Raw genomic sequence first — 27,451 nt, forward strand, 5'->3', positions numbered from 1 at the left:
AGACCTGGAAGAAGCGTCTGGCTCCTGGCTTTGCACCAGCCCAGCTCCAGCCATTGAGGCCATTTGGGGAGTGAAGCACTGGGTGGAAGATCTCTCTGTCTCTCCCTCTGCGATTCTGACCTTCAAATAAATAATTCTGGAAAAAGAAAAACCAAATTATTGTGCTGCTATGAACACTGGTGTGCAGCTTCTGTGAGTGTGTGGCAACATAAGTTTGCATTTCTCTGGGAGCCTTGGCTGATCACAGGGTCACTGCGTGCTTCGTTTTGTAAGAAACGGAAAACCGATTTCCAGAGTGGCCGTGCTACTGCGTGTTCCTACTGGCAGGGTCTGACGGGCGCCCCGGCACTGAGTACCATCAGCATCGTCACCTTGACGCTCTCCAGGGTGTGCTGATGTCCCCGGGGACCTGAGTCACACTGAGCACCTGTTCCTTCTCCCGTGAAACAGCTGCTCCCGGTTTTCTTTGTCTCTAGTTGGATGGGCAGTCTCTACGGCTGGATTAGATGGCCTTTTGGTCACTGCATTTTGTGAGTTTTTTTTTTTTTTGACAGGCAGAGTGGACAGTGAGAGAGAGAGACAGAGAGAAAGGTCTTCCTTTTTCCATTGGCTCACTCCCCCAAATGGCCGCCATGGCCGCTGCACCGCGCTGATCTGAAGCCAGGAGCCAGGTGCTTCTCCTGGTCTCCCATGTGGGTGCAGGGCCCAAGCACTTGGGCCATCCTCCACTGCACTCCCGGGCCACAGCAGAGAGCTGGACTGGAAGAGGAGCAACCAGGACAGAATCCAGTGCCCCGACCGGGACTAGAACCCAGGGTGCCAGCATTGCAGGTGGAGGATTAGCCTAGTGAGCCGCGGTGCCGGCTGTGAGTTCTTTATATACTCTGTGGGGGCAGTGTTGTAGCCCAGTGGGTTAAGCTGTGGCTTGCGATGCCAGCATCCCCTGTTAGGGCACTGGCTCAGGTCCTGGCTGCTCTGCTTCTGAGCCGGCTCACTCATAACGCTCCTGGGGAAGCAGTGGAAGGTGGTCCAGCCCTTGGGCCCCTGCTACCTGCAGGGGAGGGGGAGGGGGAGGGAAGGGAGAGGTTCACTCCCTACATGCATGGCAGGGCCTCAAGGGTATGAGTCATCTTCTGCCAGCATCACCAGTGGTGGCTTAGCCTGCGGTGCCACAGTGCCAGCCTTGCCCCCCTACCCCCCACGGTTGCTTCTGAATTAACTTTGATGCTTAGGTTAAAGTTCACTTCTTTTTTCTTTGCTTGTGAATGTTCAGTTCCCCCAGGAGCACATGCTGAGAAAGCTCCCCTTCCACCATTGAACTGCTCCTGTACCTCTGTAGAAACCGGGGGCAGGCACTTAACCTAGCAGTTAAGACACTGCGTGGGGCACCTGTCTGGGTTCAAGTCCCAGCTCTGCTCCTGACTCCAGCTTCCCTGTGTGCACCCCAGGAGGCAGCAGGAGGTGACTCAAGGAGTGGGGTCCCTGCCACCCACGTGGGAGACCTGGATCAAATTCACAACTCCTGGTTTCAGCCTGGGCACTGTGGGCATTCTGGGTGTGAACCAGCAGGTAGGAATTCTCTCTCTCTGTCTCCCAAATAAATAAATAAAATTAATTAAAACTTAACCCATGTGTGCAGGGGCCCAAGGACTTGGGCCATCTTCCAGTGCCTTCCCAGGTCATAGCAGAGAGCTCGATCAGAAGAGGAGCAGCCAGGACTAGAACCAGTGCCCATATGGGATGCCGGCACTTCAGGCCAGGGCTTTAACCCGCTGAGCCACAGCGCTGGCCCCCATTTCTTCTTTTTCAAGATGGTCTTAGCTATTCCAGGTCCTTTGTGTTTCTACATGGGTTTTAGAGTAAACTACAAGAGATTCTGATGGATGTTCTGTTAGACCCATAGGTCAGCCTGAGGAGACCTGACATCTTTGCTGTGGGGAGTCTCCCAGTCCATGGACATGGTATGTCTCCCACATCCTCAGATTTTCTTTGATTTCTTCTTCACCAGCATTTTTTATGCTTTAGCATACAGATCCTGTACGTGCATGGTATGTCTCCCACATCCTCAGATTTTCTTTGATTCCTTCTTCACCAGCATTTTTTAAGCTTTAGCACACAGATCCTGTACGTGTTTTGTTAGGTTTATACTCAAGCACTTCCTTTGGAGGAAACAGGTACGAGCAGTATTGTGTTTTGAATTTGGTTTCCACAAGTTCTTTGCTAGTATAACAGATTAAGACTGGTTTCTCTTAAGATTTATTTATTTATTTGAAAAGCAGAATTATAGAGAGAGAGGGAGAAACAGAGAGAGACAGATCTTCCATGTACTGGTTCACTCCCTAAATGGCCACCACAGCCAGGGCTGGGCCAGGCCAAAGCCAGGAGCCAAGAGCTTCATCCTAGTCTCCCATGTGGGTGCTGCCAAGCACTGGGCCATCTTCTGCTGTTCTTTCCAGGCGCATTAGCAGGGAGCTGGATTGGAAGTGGAACAGATGGGACTCAAACTGGCACCAGTGTTGGCAGTGGCTTCACCTGCTGTGCCAGCCCCAAACTTTTCATTTCTGATGAAGTTCAATTTATCTGTCTTTTTCTTTTATTGTTTTTAATGTTGTGCTTAAGAATTCATGCTTGGCCGGCGCCGGCTCACTTGGCTAATCCTCCACCTATGGCGCCGGCACCCCGGGTTCTAGTTCCAGTTGGGGTGCCGGATTCTGTCCTAGTTGCTCCTCTTCCAGTCCAGCTCTCTGCTGTGGCCCAGGAGGGCAGCGGAGGATGGCCCAAGTGCTTGGGCCCTGCACCCGCATGGGAGACCAGGAAGAAGCACCTGGCTTCTGGCTTCAGATCGGCACAGTGACGGCCGTAGCGGCCATTAAGGGTGTGAACCAGCGGAAGGAAGACCTTTCTCTTTCTCTCTCTCACTGTCTAACTCTGCCTGGCAAAAAAAAAAAAGAATTCATGGTTAAGAGCTCTGCCTAATCCAAGTCACAAAAAGTTTTTTCCTATATTTTCTTCTTAAGCTGTTACAGTTTCGAGTTTCACGTTTTGAGCTAATTTCTGTAAAAGTGGGAAGTGTGGGTCAAGGCTCATTCGTGCAGGAGCTGGCGGTGTGGTGCAGTGGGTTAAGCTGTGATGTGCGCAGCAGTTTGCCACATTGAAGCGCCGGTTTGAATCTCAGCCGCTCTTCTTCCAACCCAGCTCCCTGCTAACGCACCTGGGAAGGCAGCAGAAGACGGCCCACGTGTTTGGACCCCTGCCACCCACGTGGGAGATCCAGATGGACTTCTTGGCTGCCAAGTCCTATGGCCACAGGTGGCCCAGGCTGGGCTGGGGAGGAGGAAGTCAGATGGCGGTGACAAGGACACGCCCAGGGTCAGGGACTTCAAGAGCCACTGGGAGATGGAAGAGGAAGGTGGCAGGGGACCTCCCGGGGGGAGGGGGTGGATCAGCACTGATGAAGCCCAGCAGATGCCCTGGGTTTGGGCGGAGTCTGGGGGGGGGGGGGTTGATGGTCCACACGGCTGGGAAGGGCTTCCCCTAGGATGTGGCTGTCTGGCGCATGCACGTGGGCTCAGGGAAGGGGCCCCGCCACCCCACCTGATGCAGAACTGAGAGGTCACCCCCAACACGGGCAAGGCACCTCGCTGTCACCTCGCAGCCACTCTGCGGGGCGGCTTGGGACACGGGTTAGCTTATTCCTCTCGACAACCCCGGGAGGTCTTCACCCCCAGACACAGTGCATACCCGCTGGATTATTTATTTGTGTGAGAGGCAGAGAGACAGGCGGAGACATCGACCATCTGCCCATCCGGGCCCCAAATGCCCGCAACAGCTCCTGGTGCCGGGAGCTCAGCCCAGGGCTCCCACAGGAACCCAAGCTCTTGGGTCAGCACTGCTGCCCCCTAGGGGCCAGAGCCGGGAATGGACTCCCGGCGGTCACTCCCTTAAGGGGGCTGCAGGCAGTTTAACCAGTGGGCCAGTGGCCCACCCCCAGACACACCCCGGGGTAGGAAGCAGAGGCCCAGCAGTCTAGCTAGGGAGCGACACGGGGTTCAAGTCGGGGCAGCCCCCACCCTCAGGGAGAGGACAAGACGGGGACAACAGCGTGGGGGAGGAGGAACCCGTCCATCGGGGGCTGACCACAGGCCCAGGCCAAGAAAGGAGGGAAACGAAGGCAGGTGGCTGCCAGAGGAGGAGTCGGAGAGGCCCAAAGGGCACCTGTCCTCGGCCAGACTCTGGCCTCCCACCCCTGAACTGGGGTCCCCAGGGCACAGCGAGGGGCCACTGGGCGTGCTGGACCCACCCCTGGGCCCGCTTTGCCTCTCAGGGGCCAGGAAGCTCCTTCCCCTGCGGGCCTCTCCTCCCTGGAGGCCCCACGGTGATGACCCTGTGGGGTCCTTAAGACACAGGAGAGCCTGAGCCCAGCGTGCGAAGAGCCTCAGTCCAGCCACCAGGTGGCGCAGTGAGCAGCAGAGAGCGCTCTCCAGGGAACAGCCAGGATTTGCAAGTTACTTAAGCAGCAGCTCATCCAGCCCTGGGTCGCAGGGGCTGCCTTCCCCACAAGGTTTCGTTTTTTCTCTCACTGAGCACAGTGAAAGGTTTGAGAATCCGAGGATGAGAAAGAGCCGTTGCAGTCCCGCGGGCAGCTTGGCTGTCTGGGGGTCCATGGCGGGATAGCATCACCAGACGCCCAGAGCCCTGCCCGCTGTCTGCTCCCAGAAGCCCCGGGCCCGGCACGCCAGGTGCGGTGGGTGCTGGGCCGGTGGGTGGGTGACCGTGGCCGTCACAGGCGTGAGTACTGATGCTGTCCCCCAGCAGCCGGACAGGGGCTCACGGGAGGGTTTGGGGTTTCACAGATGGGTGTGCTAAAGGTCATGAGGTCAGGAGGGTGCAGGGGCTGAGAAGGGGCTGCCCTGCAGGAAGGGGAGGTGGAAGGCAGAAGCGGGGGTGGGGGCAGGGACAGGTGTGCCGGCCCCGCAGGGCCAGGCGGAACCGGCAAGTCAGTCGGCGAATAACTGTGCGTGGCCGTGAGGAAAATAACCGGGGGCTGGTGCTGGGTTAAGTCTCTACCTGTGACCCTGGCATCCCATGTGGGCGCCAGTTCGAGCCCCGGCTGCTCCACTTCCAATCCAGCTCCCTGCTAATGAACCTGTGAAAGCAACAGAAGATGGTCCAAGTGCTTGGGCCCCTGCACCCACGTGGGAGACCCGGAAGAAGCTCCTGGCTCCTGGCTTCAGATTGGCCCAGCCCTGGCCATTATGGCCATTTGGGGAGTAAACCAGCGGATGGAAGACCTCTCTCCTCCTCCTCTCTTTATAACCCTGCCTTTCAAATAAATGAAAAATAAATCTTTACCAAAAACAGGATGCAATGATGAGGGTGTCTTGGGGGGTTTTAAAGCCCCTGGGGTGGCATCCAGGTGAGATCTGAAGGAGGGGACCCAGGCAGGGGAAGAGTAGAGGCAGGAAGGTTCTAGACTGCAGACAGCAGATGCAAAGGCCCTGGGGCAGGAGCGGAGTGCCGTGAGAGAGATGGAGACGAGACTGCCAGCCCAGGCCCCCATCTCTCAGGGCTGCACAGCCAATGTGGGGAGGGCTCAGGTTTTACCCAAAAAGCGCCGGGAAAGCCACCTAAGGTGACTTGGAGAGAGCCTCGTGACATATTCATGGAGTTCATCATTTTATTGATTTATTTGGAAGGCAGAGAGCCAGAGAGAGAGAACGAGACAAAGATCCCCATCTGCTGGTTTGCCTGTGACAGTCAGGGTTGGGCTAAGCCGAAGCCGAAAGCCGGGACCCCATGCTGGGCCTCCCATGTGGGAGAGAATAAGAGACACAGAGAGGTCCTCCATCCGCTGGTTCACTCCCTGAATGGCCACAATGGCCAGGGCTGGGCCAGACTGAAGCCAGGAGCCAGGAGCTTTCTCCGGGTCTCCCACACAGGTGCAGGGGCCCAAGGACTTGGGCCATCTTCCACTGTTTTCCCAGGCCACAGCAGAGAGCTGGATTGGAAGTGGAGCAGCCAGGACTCAAACTGGTGCCCACATGGGATGCCGGCACTGTAGACTGGGGCTTTAACCCACTGTGCCACAGCGCCAGCCCCTTCTTCTTCTTCTTTTTAAAATAATCAGCAGTGTCCAGTGTGAGTCTGAAATGCACATCCTGTGGTCTTGATTTGCATCCCCCAGGACTAATAATGTTGAGCAGCTTTTCCTATGCTTGTTGGCCATTTGTTTCTGTTGTTGAAAGATTTATTTATTTATTTGAAAGTCAGAGTTACACTGAGAGAGGAGAAGCAGAGAGAGAGAGAGAGAGAGAGAGAGTCAGTCTTCCATCCGCTGGTTCACTCCCCAGACGATCGCAATGGCTGGAGCTGCGCTGATCTGAAGCCAGGAGCTTCCTCCAGGTCTCCCAGGGGCCCAAGGACTTGGGCCATCTTCCACTGCTTTCCCAGGCACATTAGCAGGGAGCTGGATCGGAAGAGGAGCAGCTGGGACTAGAACCGGCGCCCATATGGGATGCCGGCGCTTCAGGCCAGAGTGTTAACCCACTGCGCCACAGCACCGACCCCTTGTTGGGCATTTGTATATTCTCTTCTTAAAATGTTTGTTTATTTAAGAGAGAGAGAGAGAGAGAGAGAGAGATCTTATCTGCTGGTTCATTCCTTCTCCAAATGCCTGCAAGGCCGGGCTGGGCTGGGCTGGGCTGGGCTGGTCCAGCCTGAAGCCAGAAGCAAGGAACTCACCCACGTCTCCCACAGGCGGCAGGGGCCTAAGGACTTGAACCACCAGCTGCTGCCTCCCACGGTGCACATTAGCAAGGAGCTGGGATAAGAAGCGAAGCTGAGAGTGGAACCCCGGCGCTCTGATGTGGGACGTGGTTGTCCAAGTAGCCTTACGCCAAACACCCACCTTTATTTGTTTATTTATTTATTTATTTTTTAAGATTTTGTTTATTTAAGAGATAGAGTTACAGAGAGCGGTAGAGAGAGAGAGAGAGAGAGAGGTCTTCCCTTCGCTGGTCTACTCCCCAGTAGGCCGCAATGGCCAGGGCTGGGCCGATCCAAAGCCAGGAGCCAGGTGCTTCTCCTGGTCTCCCATGGGGTGCAGGGCCCAAGCACTTGGGCCATCCTCCACTGCTTCCCCAGGCCACAGCAGAGAGCTGGATCAGAAGTGGAGCTGGGTATCTGACTCCGGCACCGCTGACGTGGGACCTGGGCACCTTAACTACCATATCAGGCTCCAGCGTGACCCACGGGGGCTGCCCTGTCTGTGCCCCTGTTCCCACCGGCTGCCATCAGCCAAGGCCTGGGAGAACCACACCAGGCGGTCTTCTCTCACCCAGGACTACGCCAGGCTGACCCCGAGGCAGACCCTCAGAGGTTAGAACCCGCCCCTGTGTGACACCGGCCTGAGCGCAGGGGGGCGGCTGCTTTGGCCCAGAGGGGCCACCACAGGGCTCTTTTCCACAACCATGAACTTAAACCTGAACGTTTGTCTCTGTCCCATGTCCTTACCCAGAAGGCCACCTCCACAGGGACACAGCCATGTTTGGCATGAGCTGCTCAGGAAACCGCGGAGTCTGGGGCCTGGGGTCCCCACCTTTCCCGCAGGACGTCTGGGCCGGCATCCCCAGCGCTGACAGCCAAGCGAGCACACACTTGCTCCTTGGCCACAGAAGAAATTCCCTCTCCCTGTCTGGCCCAGGAAAACGGTCCCAGGGTGACTAATCCAATAAACGCCACCCGCTAGGATATTTTCAGAAAGTTCCCAGAAGATTAAACAACTCACTTTAGAAAAAAAAAAAAAAAAGCAGAGTGGTTCAGAGAGCGGGGAGGGAGACGGATCTTCCATCCACTGGTTCACTCCCCCAGTGCCTGCAACAGCCAGGGCTGAGTCAGGCCAAAGCCGGGAGCCAGGAGCTCCATGTGGGTCTCCCACGAGCGGCAGGGACCCAACTCGGGCCATCATCTGTTGCATTCCCCGCAGGGGCCTGGATTGCAAGCAGAAAAGCCGGGATTCAAACCAGCACTCCGATAGGGGGCGCCAGAGTGGCAGGCAGCGGCTCAACCCGCTGTGGCACGACGCCAGCTCCAGTGGTCTATTATTATCGTAGGAAGGGGATGGCAGAAAGAGCAGGCCAGGTCTCCGGGCAGCGTGCTTGACCTGAGCCCGCCACCCCTCACGCCGCAGCATCTGGGCTGAGCCCATGAAAGGCCCCCCCCCCCCCGGGAAATGGAGTGGCACCCTGGGCACCCCCTGCCAAGCCCAACAGCACTGCCGACACACAGAGCCATGTGAGTGCTGACCCAGAGAGAGCAGTCACTGTGCAGGGGAGCTGCAATGGTTTATAGCGCCCTCTGGGACCGGTGCTGGGGCGTAGCAGGTAAAGCCGCCACCTGTGGCACCGGCATCCCATATGGACACTGGTTCAAGTCCCAGCTGCTCCACTTCCAATCCAGCTCTCTGCTATGGCCTCAGAAAGCAGCAGAAGATGGCCCAAGTGCTTGGGCCCCTGCACCACGTGGGAGACCTGGAAGGAGCTCCTGGTTCCTGGCTTCAGGTCAGCTCCTGCTATTGTGGTCATTTGGGGAGTGAACCAGCAGATGGAAGACCTCTCTCTCTCTCTCTCTCTCTCTACCTCTCAAATAAATCAATACATAAATATCTTTTAAAAAGAAAGCGGCCCCTCAGTCTCACGTGTGAGAAACGGAACCCCCAAAGGCATATGAGAGGGCCTGCAGGAACGGACCGAACGGGCTGGATTAATCCACACACGGATTGAGCTGAGCTCGGAACCAGCTTTGTTATAAACGCAAACTCCGCCTGGCTTGCTCCTGGCTCATCGGGTGGTGCCCTCCTCCCTGCAGCGCGCAGACAAGGCCCTGAGCAAAGCTGGGCAGGTGCCTGCACCACGCTCGTGGACTTCCTCCTGAACCGCGAGCTAAAGAAATTTCTGTTCTTTGCAAATAGCTCGGCTTCAGGCATTTTGTTTCAGGGCCAGGAAACAGCTGCATCTGGGTACCAACTCCAGCCGCCCATAAGTATGGTCGTGGCGGTGGGCATGGCAGGGCTGCGGGTGCGACAGGCCTGCCACGTCCTGTGAGGAGGCAGACGGGACATCAGAAGATAGGGGCAGACGGCGCCCGATTCTGGAACCGCCCACAGGCCAACATGCAGGTGCACGGGAGTGTGGACATTTAAGGCCACCCGGTGTTGAGCTTCACACTTCGGGGTGAATGCCACCCAGACACTTGTCCCCAGACAACAGCAACTGAACGATGGCTTTTTCTTGGTGTGGCTCGTGCAACTCCAAGTGCCCTGCTGCCATCACACCAGATGCCCACCAGATGGCGCTGCGTGTCTGCTGAATAGCGGTGAATAGCTCCTCGCACGGTGAGCATAACGGAACGCCAACAGCAAAACTGGGATGGGTGTGCCGCGGGATTCACAGAATGTTTCCACGCGGGCTTATTTTCATCACCGGCAGATAGTTGATAAATATGAAGATGAAACATTTCAGGGGGCCAGTGTTGTAGTGTAGTGGGTAAACCCACTTGCAGTGCTGGCATCCCATACGGGCACCGGTTCAAGACCCGGCTGCTCCACTTCTGATCCAGCTCCCTGCTAATGACCTGGGAAAGCAGCGGAAGATGGCCAAGTGTTTGGGCCCCTGCACCCACATGGGAGACATGGAAGAAGCTCCTGGTTCCTGGCTTTAGATCAGCCCACTCTGGCTGTTGTGGCCATTTGAGGAATGAACCAGCAGATGGAAGACCTCTCTGTCTCTCCCTCTCTAATTCTACTTTTCAAAAAAAAATGAAATAAATATTTTTTAAAAAAGAAATGAAACATTTCTCTGTCATTGGTTTACTAAATTCGTGATGAAATACAATTTGGTGTCCAAGGACAACTTGATTGTAGAAATTTGAGAAGTCGCTCAGAATTCAGTCTCTGGGGAAAGTGAGCCCTGAAGGAAATCATACATGAAAACGCACTGGTCACACCACTAACACTAAGCTTGTACTGTGTACATATCATTTTAGACACATCAATCAGGTACCCACATTATGGCTTCTTTGTCTAGTATAGGTCTTTATATGCTATGTGTTGCCTTTTAAAATGAAGGCCAGAGGCCAGCACTGTGGCGCAGTGGGTTAACACCCTGGCCTGAAGCGCTGGCATCCTATATGGGCGCCAATTCGAGAAACGGCTGCTCCTCTTCCAATCCAGCTCTCTGCTATGGCCTGGAAAGCAGTAGAAGATGGCCCAAGTCCTTGAGCCCCTGCACCTGTGTGGGAGACCTGGAGGAAGCTCCTGGCTCCTGGCTTTGGATCGGCGCAGCTCTGGCAGTTGCGGGCAATTGGGGAGTGAACCAGCCAGTGGAAGACCTCTCTCTCTCTCTCTCTCTCTCTCCCTCTCCTTCTCTCTATAACTCTGCATTTCAAATAAATAAATAAATCTTAAAAAAAAAAAAGATGAAGGTCAGCCTAATGTTGAGGGTTCCCCAGCTTACGAGAGACACGGCAATGCACACCAGTAGAGACCACAATGCACTCTGGGAGAGATGGCAGGGCACACTGGGAGAGACCGCAGTTATGCTGAGAGAGACCCCAGTGTACACTGGGAGAGACCACAATGCACACTGGGAGAACCCACAATGACACTGAGAGAGACCACAATGCACTTTGGGAGAGATTGAAATGCATGATGGGAGGGACCAAAATGCACGCTTGGAGAGATGGCAATGCATGCTGGGAGAGACCACAATGCAAAGTGGGGCATAGTGACCAATGGCTCCAGCCAGCCCCTTCTTCCTGCCCTGAGCTAGAACTCCTCACCAGGACCCACTGACCCCCCACCCAGCCTGGGAGATGATGCCAGAGAGCCGCGGCTGGGCCTGCTCACGCCTGCAGCCCTGCCTCCCCGGAAACACGCACAGGGCCATGAAAGCCGTGCCATTTGCTCACAACATCCTAAGGCCCACAGCTGCCCGATCCCCGCTCCTGGGCTGTGCAGACACGATTCTCACCCATCAGAAACGCTTGCTATGGCTCTGGGGAGGCTGGGCTGTGGGGAGACAGCTGTCACACCCTGCCACTGGCGTCTCACAAGACAGCCCGAGGGAAGGAGTCTGACAGTGCCTCACAGCTGTATAAATGCACTCTCCCATTAACCCAGCCCCCAGCTCGGGGGCGGCGTACTCCATTTTTATTTGTTGATGATTGATGGATTGATTTGAGAGGTAGGGTGAGGGAAGGAAGATGGGAGAGAAGGAAAAAGAGACGAAGGAAGTTGCCATCCACTGGTCCACTCCCCAGATCCTGGGACTCCATCCAGATCCCCACACAGGTGGTAGGGAGCCAATCACGACACCTGAGCCATCAGCTGCCGCCCCCCAGGGCCTGCACCAGCAGGGAGCAGGAACGGGAGCAGAGCTGGGATTCAGACCCAGGCCCTCTGCTAGGAGACACGGGAGCCCTACAGTGTCTTAACCGCTAGGCCGAGGCCCGGCCCATGCTTCGTACATACCTGTACACATGTGAAATGAAGTCTTGCAGGGTCTCCCGCTGCAGCAGTGTGTCGGAGCTAAACAGGGCTACGGGCTGGATAAACTACGATGCATCCACACAAGGCATCCCGCACTTGTGTAAGAAAAAGGAGGGCCGGCACCGTGGCTCATTTGGCTAATCCTCCACCTGCGGCGCCAGCACCCCGGGTTCTAGTCCTGGTTGGGGCACCAGATCCTGTCCCGGTTGCCCCTCTTCCAGGCCAGCTCTCTGCTGTGGCCTGGGAGGGCAGTGGAGGATAGCCCAAGTGCTTGTGCCCTGCACCCACATGGGAGACCAGGAGAAGCACCTGGCTCCTGGCTTCAGATCATTGCAGGCCCTGGCGGCCATTGGAGGGTGAACCAATGGGAAAAGGAAGACCTTTCTCTCTGTCTCTCTCTCACTATCCACTCTACCTGTCAAAAAAAAAAAAAAAAGGCCGGCGCCGTGGCTTAACAGGCTAATCCTCCACCTTACGGCGCCAGCACACCGGGTTCTAGTCCTGGTTGGGGCACCGGATTCTATCCCGGTTGCCCTTCTTCCAGGCCAGCTCTCTGCTATGGCCCGGGAAGGCAGTGGAGGATGGCCCAAGTGCTTGGGCCCTGCACCCGCAAGGGAGACCAGGAGAAGCACCTGGCTCCTGCCTTCGGATCAGTGAGATGCGCCGGCTGCAGCGGCCACTGGAGGGTGAACCAACGGCAAAAAGGAAGACCTTTCTGTCTGTCTCTCTCTCACTATCCACTCTGCCTGTCAAAAAAAGAAAGAAAGAAAGAAAGAAAGGAAGAAAGGAAGGAAGAAAGGAAGAAAGAAAAGGAGAAGAAAAGAAGAAAAAGGAGCACACTTCTATGTACTGACAGGGAAAACATTCCAAGATATCTCGCTAAATGGAAAAAAGCAAGCTGGAGAATTGCATTTGTTTTGAAATAAGCACCAATTTGATACACAAGGGGTCTTCAGGAAGTTTGCGTGAAACGTGTATTATGGAAAACTACTCAGGGATTTACAATTTTTTTTCACGAAAATACCTTTAAATTCCACTCTCGGTCAGCTTTTTCAGGGCCCTTGTATCTGCCTCTGGGAAGCAGAGTGAGGTGGCGGCTGGGCACGGAATCCCAGACTTCACTGCACGGGCAGGGGAGCTGCTGCCTTAGGGGTGGGGTACAACATTTCATCTTCAAAACACGGAAACTGCTGGGGGTGGCTGCTTAGCCTAGCAGGCAAGATGCAGGCACTGCACGTCACGGCGCCTGGGTACAACACCCAGTTCCGACTCCTGACTCCGGCACCCGCTAATGCGGACCCTGGCACGCACTCAGCGGTAGCTGAAGCCACTGGGCTCCTGCCACCCGTGGGGGAGGCCTGGACTGAGTTCCAGATCCCAGGTTCAGCCCTGGCTGGCCCCCAGCCATTGCAGACATTTGGGAGTGAACCAGTGGATTGGAGAGAGCTCCCCCGCCCCCGGCGCTCAAATAAGACGAATAACAGTAAAAACGCGTTCAAGTCTAAAGCAAGCCTCTTGCTCAGCACCTCCGAGCAGCCTCTCACCCGGCAAAGGCAGCAGCTGTGTCTAAGCAGCCTTAAGTCCCCAGAACAGAGGCCGCGGCGGGAGTCCGGCCCGAGGCACACGTCCACAACCCTGAGTCCCACCTGAGACTGCGCCTCTGGGCCTGGCTCTGGGGCCTCCCTGAAAGCCAGGCAGCCAGACTTATCCAAAGAAAGGCACGCACAGAGCCCGCACCGGCCGAGAGCTGCCGGCCAGCCCTGGTGGCCTTGGCGGAGCGGCTGAGGGTCACACGGATAACGACGCTGCACTGAGCTTGGCGGGGAACAGCAAGTACACACCAGACCAGCACGAGTCTCCTGGTCATCGCCGCCTGCCCCCACTCGCTGCAGACCCAAGGCGCCACAGTCCACACCACCACGCCGAACGCTCGCTACCTGAATGCATTTTCATCACCCGGATCGCCTTGGCCTTGGCCAGCTCCAGGGCGGTGATCCACTGCTGCCGGTCCACCTCTGAGCTGGCCTTGAGGTGGTAGCTCCTCGCCCCGCTGATCAGCAAGATCCCACAAGAGTTCTCCGTGTCGACGTGGGCGGTGGCCAGGTTGATGGTTCCACGGCAGGTGTGCGCCATCTCCCCCTGGTTCCTGTAGGCATGAAAGAGAGGGTAGGGGGTGAGGCTCCTGGACTGAAGATAACCTTTGAGGGCATCTTTAGAATCCCACGCCCTCAGAGCCGGGGAGGCCCCTGTGTCAAAGCTGGGAGACAATTCCTATTGGGGTCGACTGGTCACAGCTTGGTGGAGGGAGTTTCTGAGGCCACGAGGCTGTGGGAGCCACGTGCTGGGCATGCCTGCTGTGGGCTAAGCCCATGCAGGCCCAAGAGAGAGAGAGAGGAGGTGGGGGGAGCATCTACCCACAGCCCCTAAAAGGCGGAGCAGGTGCACCCCAGAGTCCACGCCAGACTCTTTCCATGAGGTCTCAGAATCATGGAGTAGGAGCAGGTTGGGATCCCGTCCCCTAAGACTGAGACTGGGGACCCGGAGCCCAAGGGGGTGGACTCGAGGGATCAGCCTTGGGACATGTGGCCCCTGCCGCTGGCTTTGTGTCACCCCGCGAGACTCACGAGGATGCCCCTTGTTCTCCTGTGACGGCTCAGAAGGCACTGGCTGGGTGGACACCGTGCTGGTCCCTCTGCTAGTTACCAAATGGTGGTGTTACGGGTGGCAGGGTCAGGGGAAGCAGACGGGACTAATGCATGTGCTGTTTGCCACCGGGACCCAGCACCTGAAAACCGAGAGCCAACACATGGCTGTACTACGGAACTCACTCCCGTAGACCCTCAGAGCAAACGGAGGGCCCCGCCCCGCCCTGTGACACCCTCAGAGGGACTTGGAAAAGGAAGAGTGATTGGCAGCACTTCCTCCTGCCCGAGGCAGGCACTCCTGGGGGCGATGTTCTGCCGGCTTCTGCTTGTCCTCCATTGTCCCCGGCTGTTCCTCGCTGCTTCTGCGGGTTCTAACATTACACGACATCCATCTCTTAGGCGAGCGGCCACTGCCCTCTCTGACTCCCTGTGCGCGTATCACCTGCCTCTCGGGGGACCACATATATAGATAGATAGATGGACAGACAGACAGACGGAGGAGCCAGAAATCAAGCCAGGACCAAATTCAGTACCTTGTAGGCTACATTAAAGATATGGACTCTTATCCTAAAAAATCAAGCAGCGAGCCTTTTTGGGCTCAAGAAAGAAGCAGAGAGAGTCAAGAGTTCTAGAAGTTTCTGCAGAAAAACAGGGAATTCGGTCCAGGTTTCCATGTGAGTGGCAGGAACACAACTACTTGAGCCATCGGCACCGCCCCCCATGATGTGACTGAGGAAGCTGGAATCAGGACCCGGGGTCAGGGGTCACTCCAGCGTGGGGTGGGGCGACCACACTGGCATCCTAACCACGAGGCCGAACGCCCACTTCCCTGGAGTTACAACCTTTCAGTGTTACCTTTCTGTATTCTTGGGGAGGAATTCCATAGCAGAACATGCGAACTTTAAAATTGCCGGGGTCTGACGCATTTGCTAATACTAGGATTTAGGGGGCCTTTGGGAAGTGAATACATTGGTCTGGGCTGGTAGGGTGGAGCCCCCTGATCCAATCCTGGTGGCTTCATAAGGAGAGACCCCCCCTCCCTGGGCACAGCCAACACCTGTGCACCCTGTTTCTCTGCTTCATAGCCCAGGGCATCCACCTTCGCTGCCCTCTGACCTCACCAGTGACCTTTGACCCACCCAATCTTGCACCTGTGAACCTCCTTAACCGTGAGCTAGGGTAAACTCCCTTTCTTCCCCACAGCAGCTCTGAGGCATTTGCTATGGTGATGAGAAGCTGACCGGTACAGCTCACGACCTCAAGGCAGACCGGGCCATAGCCCCTGGCATCCCAGTCCCAACAGAGCTCGCACGCTCACGCTGTCTTCTGCCGTTTCTTAAGGAGACATGTTTTGAGGTATCACCTGGGTGTCTGGAGGATACTGGAACTATTTAGAACACAGGGAAACAACATACAAAACACCCACGGTGTAACCTCCCCGCACAAGAAGGCACCACGACCAACATCCTATGAAGCGAGCTACGGCGACCCAGCAGCGACCCTGGGCACACTCCCATTGCTGGCAAGGACACTGGGCACCAGAACTGGGCAGCCCACCATAGTTGACGTGGCACTTCCTGAGCCACGGAGGCCACCTGTGGCTAACGGTTAACCCATCCGTCGTGGACACAAGCCCTCTTCTGTCCCCTCTCTTGGTGCCCCCACTGGGGGTCCAACCGACATCTCCAAGTGCAGGCTCTGGCTTCCACAGTGGCCACCAAGAGGCTATATTTCTGCAACCCTACAGCGTGCACTACTTAGGGCCTTCCAGGTCAAGCAATGACCAGCAGGAGGTGAGAACCGGGCACTCGTGTCCTCTGTGGATCTACTTCTCCCAGGTGCCCTTGCAAGCCTCCTGGAGAAATCCATGAGCCCAGGGAAGGCAGGTGAGGCGGTGGCCAGCCCCGCAAAGCACCACGTCACACCACGCTCATCTTGCTGTTCCACGGGAGAGGCCCACCCACCTGTGGTAGTGAGCAGTCCGTTCCCTGGGAAGACCCAGGCAGCCACCAGCCGCGTCAGACCCCTCCCACCCCGGAGCCATGAACGGTTTGTCCTCAGTGGGACAGGTGCACAGCATCTGCTCACAGCGTCCACATTGCCAGCGCCTCATCGGCTGGCCTAGATTCCCACATGGCAAAGCCTCAGACCAGACGGCCCATTCCAGCCAAGGAGGCGCAACCATGCCCGTGACCGTGACTTCACTGGCGTCGCATGAACCCTCTGTCACTCAGGGACCGTCAGCCCAACAGAACAGCGGGTCAGCTGAGGCACCGACGGGAAGCCATTGCCCGGCTCCAGCCTCTGTCTTCCAGGAGGCAGGATGTGCCTTGAGCTGACAGCTGGCAGGTGCAGGCATGCCTCGCTGGCACACAGAGGAACCCCTTCAAGAAGCTGGGCTATGCCTTCCCCGTGCACTTGAACTCAGCTGGGTTAGAAGTTCTAGTTGTGCTGGCGCCGCCATAGCTCAATAGGCTAATCCTCTGCCTGTGGCGCCGGCACACCGGGTTCTAGTCCCAGTTGGGGTGCCGGATTCTGTCCCGGTTGCCCCTCTTCCAGTCCAGCTCTCTGCTGTGGCCAGGAAGTGCAGTGGAGGATGGCCCAAGTGCTTGGGCCCTGCACCCCATGGGAGACCAGGAGAAGCACCTGGCTCCTGGTTTTGGATCAGCGCGGTGCGCCGGCTATAGCGCCTACCGCGGCGGCCATTGGAGGGTGAACTGAAACGGGAGCTGCCCTAGCACCTGGCCGCCCCCGGCTCCTCCTGCCAGTGGCCCACAAAGGGGGGGTGACTGCACCGCAGGGGCCGCTGGTCCTGACTCCCATGACAGTTTAACAGCCCAGAGGCCATGGGCAGAGAACGTCCCCAAGAGAACCCAGAGGATTTGCTGGGCCACCCCCCCTGCTACTTCCATGCCTGGTCAAGGCCGTCACTGGACAAGGCAACTATGGACTTGGACCCATGAGGACCAGTGTCACAGCCCAGCCAAAGCACTGGCAGAGGCCTCGGGGGGGGGGGGGGCAGGAGCGGGTCACGGAGGAGGAAGCTGAGGGATCCCCACCCTGAGCTCATGTCCTGAGACTCCTCCAAACGGCCACCACCAAGGAGTGGCCTCTGTCCCTGAGCAGAGTGGAGGGAGGAGGGTGTCGGCCAGGATCGTGGGAGAGCGCTCGGGCCTGCGGGCACAGGCGAGGACCCTCACGGGATGCAGCCCCCGGGGGCCTTCTCAGATTCCCTCCACCACCTCCTGGCCGGCACCTCAGCGTGTCGCATTGTCCCTCCACGCGTGGACTCACCACCGTGAGACACGGAGCGGCCCTTCCCCTGTTTTCTTTTTGGGAATCTTCTAGAAAATTCCATGTGCCAGCTATTGGGTTCTCGGGGGCTTTCTGCCCCAAGAAGGCAGAGAAGCAACTGCTCGGGGCAGAAGAAATTTTATTGGAAACAGGATAGCAGGGGAGAGGGAGGGTGGGCGGTAAGAAGTGGGTCCAGACAGCGAACAGGGGACGGGGAGAGAGCTCGGCGCCCGGGGATGGGCAGTTGTCTTTCTACACCCCTGGCCTGGGGGAGGGTCGTGTGCATGAGCCATAAGGTGGGCCTGACCGGGCAGGAGGCTCCCCTGATGGGTGTTTATCGAAGTTGCTGATTTGAGGTGTACGTCTGCCCGGGACAGGCAGGCAGGCAGCCCCGAGGGTCAGAGCCGGCAGAATCTCAGCTGTAAAACTCCACCGTGACCACCTCAGGGCTCACTCCTCACTGGGACCTGGAGGTGTGAAGTTAACGGCCCAGCCACTCCCAACACCAGGCACTCGTGCTTGCTGAGTGACCCACTGGGAGGTGACACCAGCCAGGCGACACACCCCACGGTCCCCTTCCTCCACCCCCTGCCTCCCTGCCCCGGGACCTTGTCTCCCAAACAAAGGCTCAGCGCTTTCATCCTGGCCTCGAGCCTGTTTGCCAGAGGACTCGCCAGAAACTGTCTAAGGGCAAGGAAAAAAAAAACTCAAATGGACAGAATTCGGACACAGAGGGGGACCGCCTGCCACAGTGGAGCAAAGCACAGGCCCCGATCAGCCTCCATGTACCTTTGGTTCGACGTGACCTCAAGCTGACCTTGAGCCACTTGGTCAGTTCCCACGGGAACTTCCAAATGCTAACCCAGCCGGCGCTTCCTGGGAGCTGCCATCGACAGGACCTGCGCTAGGGGTCGAGGTCACCCAGAGAAAACCAGATGCGGTGTGCTGGCCTTGGAGAACGTGCTAGCTGGTGACCGGACAGGCAGGTACGTTGCAAGCCGCTGTTTATTAATGGATTTGAGAGAACAGGGTGTGCACGGGGTGAGAGCTCAGCGAGCTGGAATTGGCCCACTTTGTTGCCTCTATGTTGAACTCCCACAAAAAGTCGTCTGAGGGGCCGCGGCGTAGTGGGGAAAGCCGCCACCTGCAATGCCGGCATCCCACAGGGGCGCTGTTCAAGTCCCAGCTGCTCCACTTCCCATCCAGCTCTCTGCTGTGGCCTGGGAAAGCAGTGGAAGATGACCCAAGTGCTTGAGCCCCTGTATCCATGTGGGAGACCTAGAAGAAGCTCCTGGTCCCTCAGCTCTGGCCATTGCGGCCATTTGGGGAGTGAACCCGCAGATAGAAGAAGACCTCTCTCTCTCTGTCTCTAGCTCTACTTCTCAAATAAATAAATGAAATATTAAAAAGAGAGAAAGAGAGTGGGGTGGGGAGAGACAGAGGGAGGGAGACTGGAGCGAAGCTTCGCAGGGCAGAGAGGCAGGAGCTGGTGCTGCAGATGCCGGCGCTGGGGAGGCTGCCACAGGGTCTCCCTGCAGTCTTCAGGGGGACGTGGCCTTGACTCTGGACTTCAGCACCTGGATCTCGTACTTCAGCCTCCAAAACTGTGACACGGTAACGCTGCTATTTTCTTAAGTCACCCCCTTTGTAACACCCTCCGTACGAGTGGATTCAACCAACTTGCAGATGGAAACCATTTGGGGAAAAAAAATACACACACACCTATACTAAATATATACAGAGGTTTTCTCTTGTCATCATTTCCTGAACAGCACAGGGTAACAGTTATTTATAGGGCACTTACTTTGTATCAGGTATGGTGAGTAATTCAGAGGTGATTTAAGTATTGGCCACAGCAGGTGTCGAGCCTAAGTACTGGACATAGCAGGTGTGGAGCCTAAGTATTGGCCATAGCAGGTGTGGAGCCTAAGTATTGGCCATAGCAGGTGTGGAGCCTAGTGGTTAAGACTCCCACCTCCTGCCCCGAGTGCTTGGGTTCAATTCCCAGCTCTGGCTCCCGACCCCAGCTTCCTGCCTACGTGCACCCTGAGACCATGGCCACACGTGACCTCTCCACACAGCACACTCAGCCTCCGTGGCACCTGCTCAGCTCCCCTCACTTCCCAGAGCAGCCCTGCCCGAGACCTGGGCGTCACAGCTCAGGGCTTCTCCCTCTTCCAGCGCCAGAGCCCAGAGAGCTCAAAGCAGTCAGCAGAGACTCGGGCTCTGGCCAGCGGCACCTGCTGACTCAAGACAGTGTGGACAGGGGCAGCCATGGTGCTGGCAGGAACTGTGACAGAGGACGTGCCTTGGCAGTCACAGGCAGCCCCTCCTTGCGGCTTCCTACCACAAGGAGCTCCAAGACCCACAAGCTCCAAGACACACAGGCTCCTGCTGCCAGCACAGCCCCTTTTGCCAAACTCCAGCTGGCTCCTGCCGCTGAGTCCCCGGGAGGCACTCCCAGAGGCACCAGCATCTCCCAGGGGTCACCTGCAGCTGCTGACGCTGGCTTCCTTGTGGTGCGAAGGGCTGAGTCAAATCCCAAGCCATGGAGCACTCAGGCCCCCAGCAGCCAAGTGACAGAAGTGCTTGCAAAAACCTGATCATCCCGCACCACAAACACCACGCTCTCAAATGCCCATTCGCCCTCAAAGCAGAAACTGAAGTCAGGGGGGCAGGTGTCTGGCAAAGCAGTTACGACGCTACTTGGCACGCCAGCAGCCTGTATTGGAAGATCTGAGTTGGAGCAACAGCTCTGCTTCCAATTCAAGCTCCCTGCTACTGCGTCCCCTGGGAGGCGGCAGGTGACGGCTCAGGTGCTTGGGTCCCTGCCACCCACATGGGAGACCTGGATTGAGTTCCTGGCTCCTATAATTGGCCTGGCCGAGTCCCAGCTATTGTGAGCCTTTTGGGGAGGGAACCAGTAGATGGAGGATCTCTCTCTCTCTCTTTCAAATACATGAAAATAATTTTTGGGAGGCTGGCACTGTTGGCATAGTGGGCAAAGCTGTTGCCTGCAGTGCTGGCATCCCTTATGGGCACCAGTTCAAGTCCTGGCTGCTCCACTTCTGATCCAGCTCTCTGCTATGGCCTGGGAAAGCAGTAGAAGATGGCCCAAGCCTTGCACCTGCATGGGAGACCTGAAAGAAGCTCCTGGCTCCTGGCTTCGGAATGGCACAGCTCCGGCCATGGCAGCCAATTGGGGAGTGAACCAGCCAATGGAAGCTCTGTCTCTCTATCTCTATCTCTCCTTCTCTATATATATAACTCTGACTTTCAAATAAATAAATAAATCTTTAAAAAAATTTATTATTTATTTGATAGGTAGAGTTATAGACAGAGGGAGAAAGAGAGACAGAGAGAAAGGTCCTCCTTCCGTTGGATCACTCCCCAAATGGCCGCCACAGCCGGCACTGTGCTGATCCGAAGCCAGGAGCCAGGTGCTTCCTCCTGGTCTCCCATACGGGTGCAGGGGCCCAAGCACTTGGGCCATCTTTCACTGCCCTCCCGGGCCACAGCAGAGAGCTGGACTGGAAGAGGAGCAGCCAGGACCAGAACCTGGCGCCCATATGGGATGCCGGTGCCACAGGCGGATGATTAACCAAGTGAGCCATGGCACCGGCCCCTAAAAGAAAGAAAATTTTTAAAAACTTAGAAATTCCCTGCAGTCAGCTATCAAAAATCGCTACTTTTGCCTTTGCGTTTCCTAACTGCTGCAGACATCAGGGTGACGCAAGCCAGGCTCTGAGCCGATTTTACAACAGGGCAAAGCCAGCGCAAACCAGATGACGGCTCTGAGCACAAGGTGACGGTGGCTGAACAGGCCTGGTGCTTGCTGCTCCACGTCCCAGCCACCAGGGCACACAGGCCAATCCCAAGCATTTATGCATTTTTAAAAAATATATTTTTTAACATTTATTTGAAAGGTAGAGATGGGCAGAGATCTTTCATCTGCTGGCTCATTCCCCAGATGCCTGCCACAGCCATGGCTGGGCCAGGTTGAAACTGGGAGTGGGAACTCCATCCAGGTCTCCCAGGTGGTGGCAGGGACCCAGGTACCCGGGCCATCCCCTGCTGCCTCCCAGGGTGCACATCAGCAGGAAGCTGGAACCAGGAGCGGAGCCGGGACTCGAACCCGCGATGCAGGCATCCCAAGCAGCGTCTTAGCCACAATGTCAAACGTCCACCACCGCATTGATAGCTTAGGGTGTGATAAGATTAGATCCCAGTTCCAGCCGCAGAACCGGAAGCGGGGAGATGCAGAGCCAGCCCTGCCCCCACCCTGTGTGCTACCCACTGGGCTGCACAGCCTTGTCCCCAGGCATCACCTGTACTGCCCAAAGCCACCCATGCTGGCCACGCGGTGCCACTCAGAAAGCACTCAACATCACAGACAGACGCACCTGCGGTGCCACTGGTGCTCCCGGAGGAGGCGGCACCATCGCTATCCACCTGACCCGGTTTCTTTTCGCCTCTGGCCTCATTCCCGGCTGTTGGCGGTCTCCCTCGAGAAATGTCCACGAAACGATGCTCCGAGGACATTTCTGATGTCGTTTGGAAAATGGAAATTAAAAAAGAAAAAAAAAAAAAAGAGGTTCGGGAGCATTCTCCCGAGACTCAATCACGCCTTTGGTTTTACAAAGGCAGCTGATGGACGGTGACGGACAGAGGACAGCGACTCAGATCAGAGCAGACTTCCCAGGGCACACGGGCGCATGCGTGGGACTTGTGACCCTCCCAGGGGCTACAAAGTGGGCCAAGCTGGCACCGATCTGGTTAGCAAACGTCAATCACGCAGAGCCTGCTCTGTAGGCCCCTGTAGGGCAGAAATTAACGCCAGCAAAGGAGCGGAGGTGAGGAAATGAAAGACCTCCCACCCTGGCTCCCCCGAATGGCTCAGTGCCACCAAAAGCCAGAGCCGGAAGGGGGTGTCTTGGCCACCACCAACACAGAGCGCTTTCCACGGAGAACACCGGGGACCTGTCCAGAAATCGTGCCTTGGTTTACTTGGTCAGTGTTCTGGAAAGCTAAGACGTGAGGTCTGCAAGATACGGACCTGGCCTGTTTGTTCCTGCCCAGGCTGGGGCTCCAGGGTGGGATGTTCCTGCCCAGGCCGGGGCTACAGGGTGGGAGCTCCGAGCCCGTGTGCCGGCTGAGTGAACTGCATGGGCCTCCTCCAGCCTGAGGTTGCACAAGCAGTGGATAAACCCCAGGAGACGATCCGTCCCAGCCAAGAACATGGCGACGCCAGTCTGCGACCCCACCCAGAGTCCCCCCACCTCATATGCTGAAGGTAATGGGGACAAGGTCCCATTCCATCAGCATCACTCACTGAAAGCCCATCAGGGGGCCAGCGCTGTGGTGCAGTGGGTTAAAACCCCGGCCTGCAGTGCCGGCGTCCCACACGGGCATGGGCTCGAGTCCTGGATGCTCCACTTCCGATCCAGCTCCCTGCTAATGGCCTGGGAAAGCAGTGGAAGATGGCCCAAGTGCTTGGGCCCCTGTATCCATGTGGGAGACCTAGAAGAAGCTCCTGGCTCCTGGCTTCGGATCAGCCCAGCTCCAGCCATTGCAGCCATTTGAGGAGTGAACCAGTGGATGGGAGATTCTTTCTCTCTCTCCTTCTCTCTATATAACTCCGCCTTTCAAATAAAATAAATGAATCTTATAAAACAGATTTACTTATTTATTTGAAAGGCAGAGTTACAGAGAGAGCAGTTGGTGGTGGGAGGGGATCTTCCATCTGCTGGTTCACTCCCAAATGGCCTTGATGGCGAAGGCTGGGCCAGGTTGAAGCCAGGAGTCTGAAGCTCCACCCAGGTCTCCCCAGTGTGTGAAAGGGGCTTGGCCGGTGCCGTGGCTTAACAGGCTAATCCTCTGCCTTGCGGTGCCGGCACATTGGGTTCTGGTCCCGGTTGGGGCGCCGGATTCTATCCTGGTTGCCCCTCTTCCAGGCCAGCTCTCTGCTATGGCCCGGGAAGGCAGTGGAGGATGGCCCAAGTGCTTGGGCCCTGCACCCGCATGGGAGACCAGGAGAAGCACCTGGCTCCTGGCTTCGGATCAGCGAGATGCGCCGGCCGTAGCGGCCATTGGAGGGTGAACCAACGGCAAAAGGAAGACCTTTCCCTCTGTCTCTCTCTCTCTCACTATCCACTCTGCCTGTCAAAAAAGAAAGAAAGAAAGAAAGAAAGAAAGAAAGGAAGGAAGGAAGGAAGGAAGGAAGGAAGGAAGGAAGGAAGGAAGAAAGAAAGAAAGGGGCCTGAGCACTTGGGCCGTCTTCCTCTGCTCTCGCAGGTGCACCAGCAAGGTCCTGGATGAGAAGTGGAGCAGCCAGGACTGGAACGGGCACTTACATGGGATACATGGGATGCTGGCGTCACAGGTGGTGGCTTAACCCACTGTGCCACAACGCCAGCCCCGATCAGACCCTGCATCTGGCCCCACCAAAACGTCAGAGCATCATGCAGGACCCAGCAGCGTCCGAGCCAGTCCCAGCAGTCTGTTGGGAGGAAGGCCACAGAGGACTGAGCCAATGCTCTGGACCTGAAAATCAGACAAAAATGGCCTCTCAGGAGAAAACCGGTAGAGACCGCACTTCCTCTGTCGGGGCACAGCAGGTCACTGTCGTGAGAGTCTGGAATTAGGAGACTGGTCAGGCTCCAGTCTGGACAGCCCCACGCAGAATTCCCGGCCCTCTCTGACACGCCTCCTCCTCCTCCTCCTCCATTCTCCCGGATTCACGCCTTTCCCGCAGCCCCATCAGGCCGGCGCTGGCCCACGGAGCGGCCCCTACAGCGCCCCCTGCCAGTCCACGCCTGCGCTGCATTTTTCAAAAACCTCGCTCCGCTTAAACCCAACATTCTGCTTTCAACCCTTTATCGGGCCCTCTGTTTTCTTTCTTATTTAAGGGACAGACAGCCAGTGCCACGGCTCACCAGGCTAATCCTCTTTCTGTGGCGCCAGCACCACGGGTTCTAGTCCCGATTGGGGCGCCAGATTCTGTCCCGGTTGCTCCTCTTCCAGGCCAGCTCTCTGCTGTGGCCCAGGAAGGCAGTGGAGGATGGTCCAAGTGCTTGGGCCCTGCACCTGTGTGGGAGACCAGGAGAAGCACCTGGCTCCTGGCTTCGGATTGGCGCAGCGCGCTGGCCATAGCGGCCATTTGGGGGGTGAACCAATGGAAAGAAGACCTTTCTCTCTGTCTCTCTCTCTCTCACTGTCTAACTCTGCCTGTCAAAAAAAAAAAAAAAAAAAAAAAAGGGACAGGCAGACAGCCAGTGCCTTCCTCTGCTGGTTCACTCCCCAGATTGTCTGTCTGCAGTGGCTTGGACTTGGGCCAGGCCGAAGCTGGGAACTCAGTGCAGGTCTCCCGCGTGGGCGGCAGGGACCCAAATATGTGAGCCATCAGCTGCTGCCTCCCCAGGACCTGCATCAGTAGGAGGCTTGAGAACCAGTATTCAAACTCAGGGACGCGAATAGGAGAGGGGAGTCCGTTAGTGGACATGTTAACCACTGGGTCCAACGCCCCCTCCCGCCCTTCCTTCCTTTAGGATGAAGTAACCGCTGGCTCCTCCGTGCCTGCTGCTCCCAAGCTCCCAGCCTGCCAGTTTCCTGGCTGAGCTTGCTTTGTGCACCTGCTGGTCCCCTTCCCAGTGCCCACTTGTGTACCTCCTCCTGCCTGCCGGCTGAAATGCCACTTCTTCCGAGAAGCCTTCCTGACTTGCTCTGCTAAGCTCCCCCCCCCCCCCCCCCCGCTGAATTCTCATTGTCACATGATCTGCCCTAGCCAGCTTCCAGCTATCGCACACCCCAGGGAGGCAGCAGATGAGGTCTCAATGTAGGTCCTTGCTGCATACGCGTGGGAGACCCAAACTGGATTCTAGGCTGCTGGCTTTGGCCTGCCCAGTCCTGGATGTTGCAGGCACTGGGGAGTAAACCAATGGATGGAAGAGCTCTCTCTGTTTTCTCCTTCTTTCTACCTTTCAAATAAAATTAAAATAAATAAGTACATTTTAAAAACCCATTTAGGAAGAGTAAGGGTAAAACATCAAGGAAATGAGTATTAACAGTAACATCAACCCATTTGAAAAATAGCCAATCACTAAGCAATGCTCAGAATTGGATTTTTCTACCTCTACAAAGCTGCAGTTTTTGTACGATTACTCATTCCAAAACCGCCAGCTGTTTCCGTAACAAGTGTAACCGTGAGAGCCAGCAAAGAAATAGAAGATATCAGGAAGCATGAAATGGAAATTCTAGCACTGAACAACACAACCAAAAACTAACTCATAAAGGGTTTAACCACGCAATGACGAGACAGAGAAAAATACCAGTTTACTTGAATATAGGACAATAGATATTATCCAAGCTAAATGACAGAGAGAAAACAGATAGTGGGGGAAAATGGGCAGACTCTCAGGGACCTGCAGAACTACAACTAAAGATCTGCGGCTGGCGTGTGGCACAGCGGGTAAAGCCCCCGCCTGTGACGCCGGCATCCCATATGAGCACCGGCTGGAGCCTGGGCTGCTCCACACCCAATGCAGCTCCCTGCGTCTGCACCTGGGAAAGCAGTGGAAGGCGGCCCAAGTGCTTGGGTCCCTGCCACCCATCTGGGAGACCCAGATGGAGTTCTAGGCTCCCGGCTTCAGTCTGCCCCAGCCCCAGCTAATGTGGCCATTTGGAGAGTGAATAAGAGGATAGAAGATCTCGGTTTCTCTTCCCCTGTCTCATATCCACATCCATGTTGTCTTTCAAGTAAATGAATAATTTTTTAAATGTCATCAGAAACTGTGGAGGCCAAAAGGAAGTGGCATATTTTTTAAGTGCTGAAAGAAAAGAATTATTAACCTGGCGTCCTTTAGCGCTTGAAAGTATTCTTCAGGGATGAGGGAGAGGGGAAGACATTCTCAGATAAGAGAAAGCTAGCAGGGGCCAGAGCCACCACTGCAGTGCTGGCATCCCATATGGGTGCCGGTTCAAGTCCCGGCTGCTCCACTTCCGATCCAGCTCTCTGCTGCAGCCTGGGAAAGCAGTGGAAGATGGTCCAAAGCCTGGAGCCCCTGCACCTGTGTGGGGGACCCAGAAGTGGCTCCTGGCTTCAGATCGGCACAGCTCTGACTATTGCGACCATTAAAAAGTGAACCAGCAGATGGAAGATCTCTCTCTCTCTCTCTCTCTCTCTCTCTCTCTGCTTCTCTGTAACTCTGCCTTTCAAATAAAATAAGTAAATCATAAGAGAGAGAGAAAGAGAGAGAGAGGAAGCTGGAGACTTTACCACCAGCCGATCCACCCTAGAATGCCAAGGAAGTCCCCTAGAAAGACAGAAATGATGAAAGGAATCCTGTAGCGTCAGTGAGGAAGAAAGAACATGGGAAGCAATGATATGAATCAAGACAATCGGCTTTCCTGCTCTTAGGTTCTCTGTTTTAGGTTGAAAAAATGAAAAGCTGCCTGCTCTGGTCTACACCACCATCACTGGCTTCTGCTAAGGACCCAGCTCACTTGTTTGATAACTGGCGAGTTAAGGAAAGCATGGAGCCTTCTTCCTTTCCCATAGTAACTTTCCCAGATTACAGTAGCCCCTGGGAAGCAGCAGGTGATGCTCAAGTACTTGGGTCCCTGCCACCCACATGGGAGACGTAGATGGAGTTTGGACTTCTTTGCCTGGCTCGCCCTGACCATTGTAGGCATTTGGGGGTGAACCAGTGGGTATAAGATCTCTGTCACTCTGCCTTTCAAATAATATTTAAAAATAAAATAATGATTTTTTAAAAAGCTAAGTTTTCCAAGTGACAGGAAATGGCAAAGGGCCCAGGAGCCAGCTTCTCCTAGGGCCAGCACTGCAGTGTAGTGGGTTCACTGCTAATGACGCATCCTCTGCTGGAGAGCACGAGTTTAAGCCCTGGCTGCTCCACTTCCAATCCAGCTCCCAGCTAATGCACCTGGGAAGGCAGTGAGAGATGGCCCA

The 27,451-nt window shown here is 56.1% G+C and overlaps 1 protein-coding gene across 1 annotated transcript in view; it reads right to left on the reverse strand.

The window, feature by feature from the left end:
- Positions 1–27,451, reverse strand: part of OSBP2 (oxysterol binding protein 2) — a 139,022-nt gene that overhangs the window by 91,652 nt on the left and 19,919 nt on the right. The window contains exon 2 of the mRNA XM_062182270.1: positions 13,483–13,691. Within this exon, the coding sequence (XP_062038254.1) occupies positions 13,483–13,691 (209 nt within the window). The remainder of the gene's footprint in view (positions 1–13,482; positions 13,692–27,451) is intronic.

This window comes from Lepus europaeus, chromosome 23 (assembly GCF_033115175.1).
Source record: "Lepus europaeus isolate LE1 chromosome 23, mLepTim1.pri, whole genome shotgun sequence".
Classification (NCBI taxonomy): domain Eukaryota; kingdom Metazoa; phylum Chordata; class Mammalia; order Lagomorpha; family Leporidae; genus Lepus; species Lepus europaeus.